Below are 12,561 nucleotides of genomic sequence, written 5' to 3' on the forward strand. Positions count from 1 at the left end.
CAAATTATAATGTGAAATGGCCATAGTGGTCAACTTACACATTGTCTATGTCCTTATTCTGAATCATTTACATTAAACTGACAATGATTGCCCTCTCTATCTGCCGATAATTTGTAACACCATAGCGCATTCGTACCAGGATGTAGATGACTAGAGTATTTATTCGATTATTTGTACAGTAAAAGTATAGATTAAAATAGTTGTGTGTTAACATCCTGTATCGTAAACACACGATGTGCTGTGGTTCCACGAATGTACGGGAGTGTTGATCCTGGCCATGTATAAAACCAAACCTACCCAACACATCATTTAACTAGTATCGAGGCGAGTTACGAGGACGCATTCATTACACCGTCACGATGACATCTCCAAAAGCAGTTGCAGTGGTAAGCTATTTTTTATTATTTTATATTGTTTGTCCATGGGATAAAAAAAAGCTTGTATGTATTCAATTCTTATCGGAGTTTTTATCGGTTCATTTGAGATAAATTATAGAAGATAGCCCCTATATATATATATATATATATATACTTGTACCACGTTCGTTTGCGCTTTCAGTCGGATTAATTCCGACTATATTTCATCCGCTATACATTCAGTTTATATACACATTGTATGTATTAAAATCGCTGTAAATGCAGTATGAATGACACACACTGTGTATTATATCATATTATGACTACAGAGATCAGTGTAGTCTGTTTACATTTAAACGACTATTTGCAGTATACAGTATTTTTTTTTTTTTTTTACTTTTTTTTTTGTGTAATTTGATGAAATCGATTTTAAAAAAATAACAATTTTCCGTGTATGCATGTTTATCAAAAGGGCTACATGTACTTGATCTTAAGCTATCATACCTGCTGCATGTATCTGAGATAACTAAGAAAACATGACCGTACCTTCGGTGATTAACAATTACCATGCGTTCTAGCTAGGGGTTTTTAAGACACATTTATATCATACATTCGGATTGGTGCAATGTATGTTATCGTTACTCAGGGGAGGGTTTGGTATTTTATGTTATCATTACTCAGGGGAGGGTTTGGTATTTTATTTTATCATTACTCAGGGGAGGGTTTGGTATTTTATGTTATCATTACTCTGGGGAGGGTTTGGTATTTTATGTTATCATTACTCAGGGGAGGGTTTGGTATTTTATGTTATCATTACTCAGGGGAGGGTTTGGTATTTTATGTTATCATTACTCAGGGGAGGGTTTGGTATTTTATGTTATCATTACTCTGGGGAGGGTTTGGTATTTTATGTTATCATTACTCAGGGGAGGGTTTGGTATTTTATGTTATCATTACTCAGGGGAGGGTTTGGTATTTTATGTTATCATTACTCAGGGGAGGGTTTGGTATTTTGTGTTAGCATTACTCAGGGGAGGGTTTGGTATTTTGTGTTATCATTACTCAGGGGAGGGTTTGGTATTTTGTGTTATCATTACTCAGGGGAGGGTTTGGTATTTTATGTTATCATTACTCAGGGGAGGGTTTGGTATTTTATGCTGAGACTCTTGCCATGTGATTTCATCTTTCATCCTCAGTTTATCACGTTCATTCCATTTTATATTTGTTTGCCATAGTTTAGATATCGTATATATATATATATATATATATACAATTTAATGTTTTTATGGATGTGTAGGTGACGGGGTCAAACAAGGGTATTGGTCTACAAATCGTCAAGGGCCTGTGTCAGAGATTTAATGGAGACGTGTACCTAACAGGTAAGATAAGTCAGGGGCCTGTGTCAGAGATTTAATGGAGACGTGTACCTAACAGGTAAGATAAGTCAGGGGCCTGTGTCAGAGATTTAATGGAGACGTGTACCTAACAGGTAAGATAAGTCAGGGGCCTGTGTCGGAGATTTAATGGCGATGTGTACCTAACAGGTAAGATAAGTCAGGCGCCTGTGTCAGAGATTTAATGGCGATGTGTACCTAACAGGTAAGATAAGCCAGAGGCCTGTGTCAGAGATTTAATGGTGACGTGAGCCTAACAGGTAAGATAAGTCAGGGGCCTGGTCAGAGATTTAATGGCGATGTGTACCTAACAGGTAAGATAAGCCAGGGGCCTGTGTCAGATATTTAATGGCGATGTGTACCTAACAGGTAAGATAAGTCAGGGGCCTGTGTCAGAGATTTAATGGCGATGTGTACCTAACAGGTAAGATAAGTCAGGGGCCTGGTCAGAGATTTAATGGCGATGTGTACCTAACAGGTAAGATAAGCCAGGGGCCTGTGTCAGAGATTTAATGGCGATGTGTACCTAACAGGTAAGATAAGTCAGGGGCCTGTGTCAGAGATTTAATGGCGATGTGTACCTAACAGGTAAGATAAGTCAGGGGCCTGTGTCAGAGATTTAATGGTGACGTCTACCTAACAGGTAAGATAAGTCAGGGGCCTGTGTCAGAGATTTAATGGTGAATTGTATATTACAGAATAATTAATTCAAGGACCTGTGTCAGAGATTTAAAGGCGACATGTACCTTACAAGTAAAATGTCATGTGTATCTAACAGGTAAAACAAGTAAGGGCCTGTGTAAGAGGTTTATCGGTGACGTGTATCCTACATGTAAAATAAGCAAAGGACCTGTCAGAGACAATAAGATGTATGGTAAGTCTCGGGCAGATATCATAGATTTAAAGGCGACCCATATCTTACAGGTAAGACAAGTCAATTGTCTGTGTCAGAGGTAATATACAAATGTACACCGTAAATCGAGGATTTGTATTGGACATTTAACGGCGATATGTACCTTAACAGGTGAAATAAGTCAGGGGCCTGTGTTAGAAACTTAATGGCGATGTGTATTTAACAGGAAAAATACTTCAGGGGTTTTTAATGGTGACATATACCTTAAAGAAAACCAGGGTCCGTGTCAGATGTAATAGAAACGTACTTGTACCTGTAGGAAAATGAAAGGGCCATTCATGTAAGTTACAGGTAGGCAAAGGGTCGATGTTAGAGATTTAACGTGCTTTCCGTTATCGGGTTCGAACCAGTTGTACCAAATAGGTACGGTACAATGTACAGTACAATATAATGAAACGCAATTGAATCTCAAGTGAATTCCCATGATGGCAGTCGTCTCTACAAACTTAACGCTTCAAACATAAAAACCGATTATTTTTCTTTTTACCATGTAATGGATGTAAAACTAATACCTGAATATTTCCATCAAACTGGTATATTAGCACGTATGTTTGAATACAATTCCATAGCAAATGAAGATTTCTCGTCCTGTTTTTAACAAAACGTATTTTAGTATGACGAATGAAGCATAGCAGTTCCGCCATTTTGGATCCAAATGGTACGTTTCAGGAAACGAACCACGTGAACCGGGTTGGTTCTGCCGGTACACCGCGTCCCATTACGAGTACAGTATATTCGTAACGGCACAACTGGTACGAACCCGAAAAAGGACCGCACGGTTAATGTTGATATGTACATTATATACATACGTATCTTCAAATGATGATAAATGGCAATCGAAGATAGTTATTGTTGCTACGCTAATTCATGTTTAGTGTTAGCTAGCGCCAATAGCGACAGTAGTCATTCCTGATACCAGCTAGTACAGTAACACTTGTCTCTCCTTGAAGCACGGAACGCGGAACTGGGTAAGAGGGCTGTCCAGAGCCTGAAAGCCGAAGGACTTGACCCAAAGTTTCACCAACTGGACATCACCGATATCACCAGTATAAACAGGCTTAGGGACCATTTACAAGAACACTATGGTGGACTTGACATTCTCGTCAATAACGCCGGGATTGCATTTAAAGTAAGTATAGTACATTAATGTACTTGTACAAGCCCTGGTCAGACTGGGTAGACTTAAGTAAGTACATGTACATGTATAGTACATTTATGACTTATACAAGCCTTAGCCAGACTGGGTAGACTTAAGTAAGTATAGTACATTTATGACTTGTACAAGTCCTGACCACACTGGGTAGACTTAAGTAAGTATAGTACATTTATGACTTATACAAGCCTTAGCCAGACTGGGTAGACTTAAGTAAGTATTGTACATTTATGACTTATACAATCCCTGGCCTGACTGGGTAGACTTAAGTTAGTATTGTACATTTATGACTTATACAATCCCTGGCCTGACTGGGTAGACTTAAGTAAGTATTGTACATTTATGACTTATACAAGCCCTGGCCAGACTGGGTAGACTTAAGTAAGTATAGTACATTTATGACTTATACAAGCCCTGGCCTGACTGGGTAGACTTAAGTTAGTATTGTACATTTATGACTTATACAATCCCTGGCCTGACTGGGTAGACTTAAGTAAGTATTGTACATTTATGACTTATACAAGCCCTGGCCTGACTGGGTAGACTTAAGTAAGTATAGTACATTTATGACTTATACAAGCCCTGGCCAGACTGGGTAGACTTAAGTAAGTATAGTACATGTACATTTGTGACTTATACAAGCCCTGGTCAGACTGGGTAGACTTAAGTAAGTATAGTACATTTATGACTTATACCAGCCCTGGCCTGACTGGGTAGACTTAAGTAAGTATAATACATTTATGACTTATACCAGCCCTGGCCTGACTGGGTAGACTTAAGTAAGTATAATACATTTATGACTTATACCAGCCCTGGTCAGACTGGGTAGACTAAAGTAAGTATAGTACATTTATGACTTATACCAGCCCTGGTCAGACTGGGTAGACTAAAGTAAGTATAGTACATTTATGACTTGTACAAGCCCTGGTCGGACTGGGTAGACTAAAGTAAGTATAGTACATTTATGACTTATACAAGCCCTGACCAGACTGGGTAGACTAAAGTAAGTATAGTACATTTATGACTTATACAAGCCCTGGCCTGACTGGGTAGACTTAAGTAAGTATAGTACATTTATGACTTATACAAGCCTTAGCCTGACTGGGTAGACTTAAGTAAGTATTGTACATTTATGACTTATACAAGCCCTGGCCTGACTGGGTAGACTTAAGTAAGTATAGTACATTTATGACTTATACAAGCCCTGGCCAGACTGGGTAGACTTAAGTAAGTATAGTACATTTATGACTTATACAAGCCCTGGCCAGACTGGGTAGACTTAAGTAAGTATTGTACATTTATGACTTATACAAGCCCTGGCCAGACTGGGTAGACTTAAGTAAGTATTGTACATTTATGACTTATACAAGCCCTGGCCAGACTGGGTAGACTTAAGTAAGTATAGTACATTTATGACTTATACAAGCCCTGGCCAGACTGGGTAGACTTAAGTAAGTATAGTACATTTATGACTTATACAAGCCCTGGTCAGACTGGGTAGACTTAAGTAAGTATAGTACATTTATGACTTATACAAGCCCTGACCAGACTGGGTAGACTAAAGTAAGTATAGTACATTTATGACTTATACAAGCCCTGGTCAGACTGGGTAGACTTAAGTAAGTATAGTACATTTATGACTTATACCAGCCCTGGCCAGACTGGGTAGACTTAAGTAAGTATAGTATATTTATGACTTATACAAGCCCTGGTCAGACTGGTGTGGATTTCTAAGGAGATACATGTACATCTGCCAACTGTCTTGTAAAAGGAATCTTCACTCGTATGCATATATTGCATTCGGAAGATTTATCTATGTGTCCCCTCTTATTTTAAAACTCTGTCTTTTCTCGGTAAAATGGATTTTTCTTTTTACGCAGAAAGACACGGATTCGCCATTTTCCGAACAGGCCCGGATAACGTGTGGGGTGAATTTCTTCTCCCAAGTGGACGTGTGTGACGCGCTCTTCCCCCTCCTCCGTCCCCACGCGAGGTACGTGTCCCTGTTTGAAGGTTACGACTAATGCTGTATACAGCCTATCTATTACAAAACTTCCGTGTTTAAAGTTTATATTTAAATTAATTGCCTGCATCATTAACGGTAAGGTCAGCTTGTGAATGGATTCTGAACTGTTCCACTGATCACTTTTTAATGTTTGTCCGAGTAATCAAAACCATGTTTTTTCTAATATATAATTTATATCAAGATAATAAGTACATGTATTCAATGCGGGTTATTTCCCTTTGACCGTTAGGTTTCTTACTTGGGTTATTTCATTTTCTCCTCCGGTCAGAGTGGTGAACATGTCCAGTATGGCTGCCCAGTGGTCAATCGTCAAGTGTAGCTCGGACATACAGGCCAGATTTAAAGATGCAACCATTACCACACTACAGCTGAAAGCCTTGGTACAGGAGTTCATCGAGTGAGTGACTTCGTATACATGTATATATGTTACTAGTAACTAGAATCTAATAGTGTTACGTGATAATAACAGAAAGATGAAACCCTAGCTAAGTTTAAAACACAATTTAATGATAAATACAAAACTAGGCGAATTACAGAGATAATTCACAATCAAAATTAAGTGGCGTACAAGCTGGTGAATTAAATGAACACTGTTAATTACTTATCTTACACCAGCTGTCCTTGAGTAATTCTTTCCTATCCGTTTCTCAAGAACTAAGAATGTTTATAGATCCAGCAGTTCCCAGTTTCAGGCAATTAATAATCCAACAGCATTTACAAAGCTCTCCTTGACAAATGTAAACCAGTTCTGAATAACAATTTGTCCCTCCTGTTATTAGTCCCCTACCGTTTGAAAAACGGGGGGACTATAGGTTTACCCTCCGTCTGTCTGTCTGTCTGTCTGTCTGTCCGATTTTAATGAAACTTGGTATACATGATCAGTATAACATGTAGTTGTGCATCCCATATTTTTTTTGTCAGAAATTCATTTTTCAAAATGGCTGCTGGCTTCTCATTGGTTGAGGCTTGTCCAGACAACTCCTCCTAAAGTACTACTACGATTTTAATAAAACTTGGTATACATGATCAGTATGACATGTAGTTGTGCATCCCACATTTTTTTTCTCTCGAAAAAACCCATTTTCAAAATGGCCGCCGACTTCTCATTGGTTGAGACTTGTCCGGACAACTCCTCCTCAAGTACTACTCCGATTTTAATGAAACTTGGTATACATGATCAGTATAACATGTAGTTGTGCATCCCGCATTTTTCTTTTCAAAAATTCATTTTTCAAAATGGCTGCCGGCTTCTCATTAGTTGAGGCTTGTCCGGACAACTCCTCCTAAAGTACTACTCCGATTTTAATGAAACTTGGTATAAATGGTCAGTATAACATGTAGTTGTGCATCCCACATTTTTTTTCTTTCGAAAAACCAATTTTCAAAATGGCCGCCGACTTCTCATTGGTTGAGACTTGTCCGGACAACTCCTCCTAAAGTACTACTCCGATTTTAACGAAACTTGGTATACATGATCAGTATAACATGTAGTTGTGCATCCCACATTTTTATTTTTCAAAAATTCATTTTTCAAAATGGCTGATGGCTTCTCATTGGTTGAGGCTTGTCCGGACAACTCCTCCTAAAGTACTACTCCGATTTTAACGAAATTTGGTATACGTGATCAGTATAACACGTAGTTTAAAAAATGGGAAATAAATAGTTGCACTCCTGGTTCAGGCAGGGGACTTTGTATTGCTGTTGCAATACTATCCATCCTTGTTTATACTATATTGCCAAATCTTTCAAGTACATTCTCCAACCACCTCTTTTATGGAATCCTCTTAGACACCTCTTGTAAGCAGCCATTTTTCAACAGACACTTGTAAACAAAACATTGTATCGTCCAGAAAATTCTACATAAGCCTACTATACAACTTTTTAATACATGATTATGTCTCACATTTCTGTAAGGGTTACCTCCCTTTAATCACTGTATATAACGATCGAGACAATATACAACATAGATGGGTCCCAGACAAACGATAACAGGAACAGTTGCCTTGACAACTTGCTACACTTTTCAATGTCTATAATGCCATCGTTAATTGAGTGTTGGTTGACTGTCTTGATGTGGTACATATGGTCGAGGTAAATGCCAGAGCTTTGTAGACAAATGGTATAACGTCCGCAGACGGAAGCGAGGTGTTCCGATTGATGTTTGTCTTCAAATCTCTTGCATTTTCAAAATCCGACTATAAGACAGCCTCATGCTTATATTTACGTTTTCAGGGTCTCTTTTTAAGAGGTATGTCAATAAAATGCAAGTTATGGTTAAAAATCTCCGCCTTACCGATAGTCCTTACATTTGGGTCTGACAACTGGAACAGTCCGTAGTTGCGTGCAGATTGATAAACAAAATAGTGCATGGAAAAACTGATTATAAACTAAGCTTCTTTTTTTTTATATGTTATAATTGTCACGTTGAGCATTTACCGTCAAGCGACCGTGTTGATTTTGAAATTGAAAGTTTAGCTTGAATTTACTACAATAACTCGGTTTTCGGTAATATGATAGGAACGCTGTCCGATCGATTGGTCAGCTGATCTCGAGGAAGGCCTAAATGTCGTTGACAGGGTCGGAACACAGTGGCTCTTCCCTATCGTAGACTTTATTTGAGTTTTCTGTACACCTTATCACTCACAGATGGTAGTGAGTGTCCCTGTGATACGGGCTTATATGACCGAAGGGAATATGTTTTGTATACGAATATCCACGTGTCGCGATCATTCAAACTTTGAAAGTCTGTGTTGAGCATATATAAAATATATCCATACGCATGGATTGATGTCACGATTCGGGTGTCAGTTATTATCTCATACACTGTAAATTTATAGTTATTTTATATCGTAGCTTTTCCATCCAAATGTGAATATTGCAACAAAGAATTCAACAAACGCGACAAAATTACGACAACGCGACAGAACAATTTTGTCGCGTTGTCGCATCATTTTGCTGCGTTGTCCGTAAATGTTTGCGTTGGTGATGTTTCATATGGGAAAATCGGAACTAATTCTTATGCACCGATTAGTTGAGCAAGTAATATAAGAGTAAAGTTGTCCCCTGTTGCCCCTCTGGACTCTCCGGTTTTATGTTACTGACATAAACACTGTCCAACCTTCATCCTTGCTAATCAGGCGGCATTAGGATGGATTTTACATACATGTAGTGCTGATCTAATTGAAAAAAAATGTTCAGCTATAACAGTCATGAAAATGGTTCAAAATTGGTTAAAAGAATCTGTAGTAAATGTGCTCTCTCTATACGAAAACTGAAACAGTGTTTTAAATACAGGGTAGCATGTTCTTAACCATAAAATTAACAATTCACAAGTTTGAGACTGTCCCAATTATCTAACCTGATGATGACATAGGTATGTCGGACGTTCACATATTGACAACTTTAACCTAATAAACTAATGAAAAGTAACAAAGTTTCAGAATGTTGTTACTGCTAGAGGTTTCTTACCGCTGTCGTTCCTGGCCGAGGTGCTATGTTGATTTGCTGCTGTCGTAACAGAAACACACGAGAAAGCGTTACGTTATGTTAATTGTTAAAAAGGATTTGAAATTGAATATATTACAGCGCAGCACAAACAGGTGACCACGTGTCACAGGGATGGGCAGACATGGCGTACGGCGTTTCTAAAATAGCAATGACCATTCTGACCTTCATACAACACCGTGTCCTTAGTCAGGACAGTCGACCGGGTATTGTCATCAACAGTGTAAGTGGCTACAGTTAATAGGAATGGGGAAAATGGAATAAATTTATCATATATATTTTTCATATCATTGAAATTATTTTACCCTTTTGGCTTGGATTATATCAGGATCATGGACAGCCCATGTTGGATAAATACAATGTATGTCACAATGTCATTGAGATTAGTGAGAATTTTCCAAAAGGGAAAATAAGAGTTTGTTTATAAAAGACCTATCTCTTAATTATGGTGGTAAAGCTTAGCATACTGTTGTTAAATCAAAATTTGCTTTCAAATCACCGCAAAGTTACAATTCCGTTTCTCTTCGAATCACTATCAAGATGGGGTGAACATCCTAAAGTATCCTAAAGTTGATATTAAATGTTTGCATTCAAACTTTATACAGACGGGATTTGAAACCAATCAGTTAAAACTTAAAGTCCTCTCCGATTTGTTGAAATCAGATTATAAAAAAAAGATATATTTTGGCCTATGACAATTTAATACCTTCACACTTGCAGTGTTGTCCCGGCTATGTCCAAACAGATCTGACGTCAAACCAAGGCAAAAAGACACCCGAACAAGGTAAGGCATGCATTCTTCTCAGTGGTTCAAAAAACCTGCATTACGTCAGTTTTTTTGTTTTGTTTTTTGTTGTGTTTTGTTTTCATAATTGAAGCAACCAACATGGATACAACCATTTATGTTGACCCTCTGAAAATGCTCCACTGAACCTCAAAAGGGAGACAGTGCCTCTGCGTGTGTTAATGTTATCAGCTTATTCAATATAACTTAATTGATATCACGATGTAACATTCTTATCTATAATATATGTTGAATTTTCCAGGTGCAGACACGCCTCTGTATCTTTCACTCCTTCCTCCAGCCACCACGACACCTAACGGAGAGTTTGTATCAGATCGGGAAATACAAAAGTGGGGATAACTCTACACTTACTTCCGGAATAGTTGAAATTATTAATGTTTGTTCGTTTTTCCCACAAACACGTTGCTACTTTGTGAAACAAATATATCAGTCATAGAAATGGTATTAAATCCAGAAAAAAACCCAATGGATTTGGTGTATGGAGCATTGCTGCAATGGTGAATAGCATTTATCGAAATATGATCACTTGGTCCGTCCTTATTACGCAAACGACTCTAAACGTTCTTGCCTAATAGGTCCAAATGTTTGCACTGAGATGAACGAAGGTGACATCTTTGTCTATAACCTGTGGTCTGGATCTGTACGCAAACTTCGACAAGGCCATGGCGACCCTGCCTCTGAGTTACGTTGCGGAAACGAGGGATCGTGTGCTAACAGTACTTTTAACCTGTGTGCTGACCATCTGTTTACTCCAAACAAATGTATCGGTTCTTCTTCTGTGCTGTATGTGTGATTTAAAATGTTGATAGATATGTGAAATAAGACAATTATATCTAATTATGAGAATGAAGCACTTATTTTCTGTTGTTAAAATCAATATTTACACTTTACGACTAAATCTTCGGATGCAATCGCACCACCTCTGCCGATTCCGTCGGCTTTTCGGAGGTGACTGAGATATTTTAACTGTCTTGATTTTATTTATATATTCAATGGAGTAGATGTCAAATTAATTGAAACCGTTGTATAAGATTATACATGAACAAAATACGTCACACCTGTCTCCTCCAATCTGAAATATAAAAGTGAGGAATTAATTTTTCAAATCTCCCTTCGTCCGTGGTCCGTCCGTCCGTAAACAATTCTTTTTATCGCTATACCACAGAAAGTACTAAAGGGATCTTTCCGAAATTTCATACCTAAATTTCCCTTGGTCCCTAGTTATGCATATCACCTTTTGGGGCTGATCGGAAAACAACCTGGTCGACAGGCAGGCATCTTGGATTTTGACAATTGAAGTTTGTTATTGCTATTTCTCAGAAAGTACATTAGGGATCTTTCTCAAATTCCATATGTACATTTCGTTGGTCTCCAGTTATGCATATGCATTTTAGGACAGATCAGAAAATTACATGGCCCCTAGGCGGCCCTCTTGGGTTTTGATAAAAAAAAAAAATTGTCGCTTTTTCTAAGAAAGCCCTTCATGGATCTTTCTGAGAAATAGCAATAACAAACTTCAATTGTATTTGATTGTAAGTTTCCCTTGGTCCCCAATTGTGCATATTGCATTTTATGACCGATCAGAAAACAACATGGCTGCCAGGCGGCCATATTGGATTTTGAAAATTGCAGGTTGTTCCTGCTATATATATCGTGTTATTTAAAGTTAATGCATTTTTGAAGGCAGAGTGAAAGAAGGGAAAAGATCAGTCTTTCATGTTATTGATATGGATCATTCAATGGTGGACGCCAATATCTCTCTGGGATATCTTGCCTTATAGGACCCTGACAGCACAACTTGACTAAACACATTTTAGCATCCTGATAAAAAGTTAGAGTTGTCGCCCCTTGAACAGAGCACCATAGAACAGATCTGGGACAGTATACCAAACCTACTGGAGAACATTTTATTGTGGAAAGAACATACTACATAGGAAATAATTTTACATAAATGCATGATGTATTAATATATATGTGAACTAACAGCCAATTAGCAATGGGTACGCCTACAAATGATAATCAGCATAGTTTTAGCAATAGCAAGCAAAAGAAATTCCAACCCCTGCTCGAACCCACACACCCACCCACCAACACACACACTCACACCCACACACACACGATTCAGCGATGTACTAGTATTATGGTTCTTAAAATCATGGTCTACAGTTATAATTGCGGCTTAGTATCCACTTTTTGGCTGGAACGGTGACTAAATGGATGTGAAGCGGACATTTAACTGTATAACAGTACATGATGTTAATATACCCTTGTATCTACAACAGGAATGTATAGGTGATGCCTATATTGTATACAATTCTCGGATATGAATAGGAGGGTCACTGATGTATCTGGAGCTAAAAGCTATGCACTTTTATTTTCTTAAATGTCAAAGTTGTAATAAAAGTTACAT

At 38.1% G+C, this 12,561-nt stretch overlaps 1 protein-coding gene across 1 annotated transcript; it reads left to right on the top strand.

Moving 5' to 3' along the window:
• Positions 1-257: 257 nt before the first annotated feature.
• On the top strand, positions 258-11,001 carry LOC117329504 (carbonyl reductase [NADPH] 1-like). The gene is made up of 8 exons (XM_033887468.1): positions 258-386; positions 1,654-1,735; positions 3,614-3,792; positions 5,697-5,809; positions 6,111-6,239; positions 9,428-9,569; positions 10,067-10,130; positions 10,393-11,001. Exons 1-8 carry the CDS (start codon positions 360-362, stop codon positions 10,488-10,490), a joined length of 834 nt encoding a protein of 277 aa, XP_033743359.1. The 5' UTR covers positions 258-359; the 3' UTR covers positions 10,491-11,001.
• The last annotated feature ends 1,560 nt before the right edge of the window (positions 11,002-12,561 follow it).

This window comes from Pecten maximus, chromosome 6 (genome assembly GCF_902652985.1).
Source record: "Pecten maximus chromosome 6, xPecMax1.1, whole genome shotgun sequence".
NCBI lineage: Eukaryota > Metazoa > Mollusca > Bivalvia > Pectinida > Pectinidae > Pecten > Pecten maximus.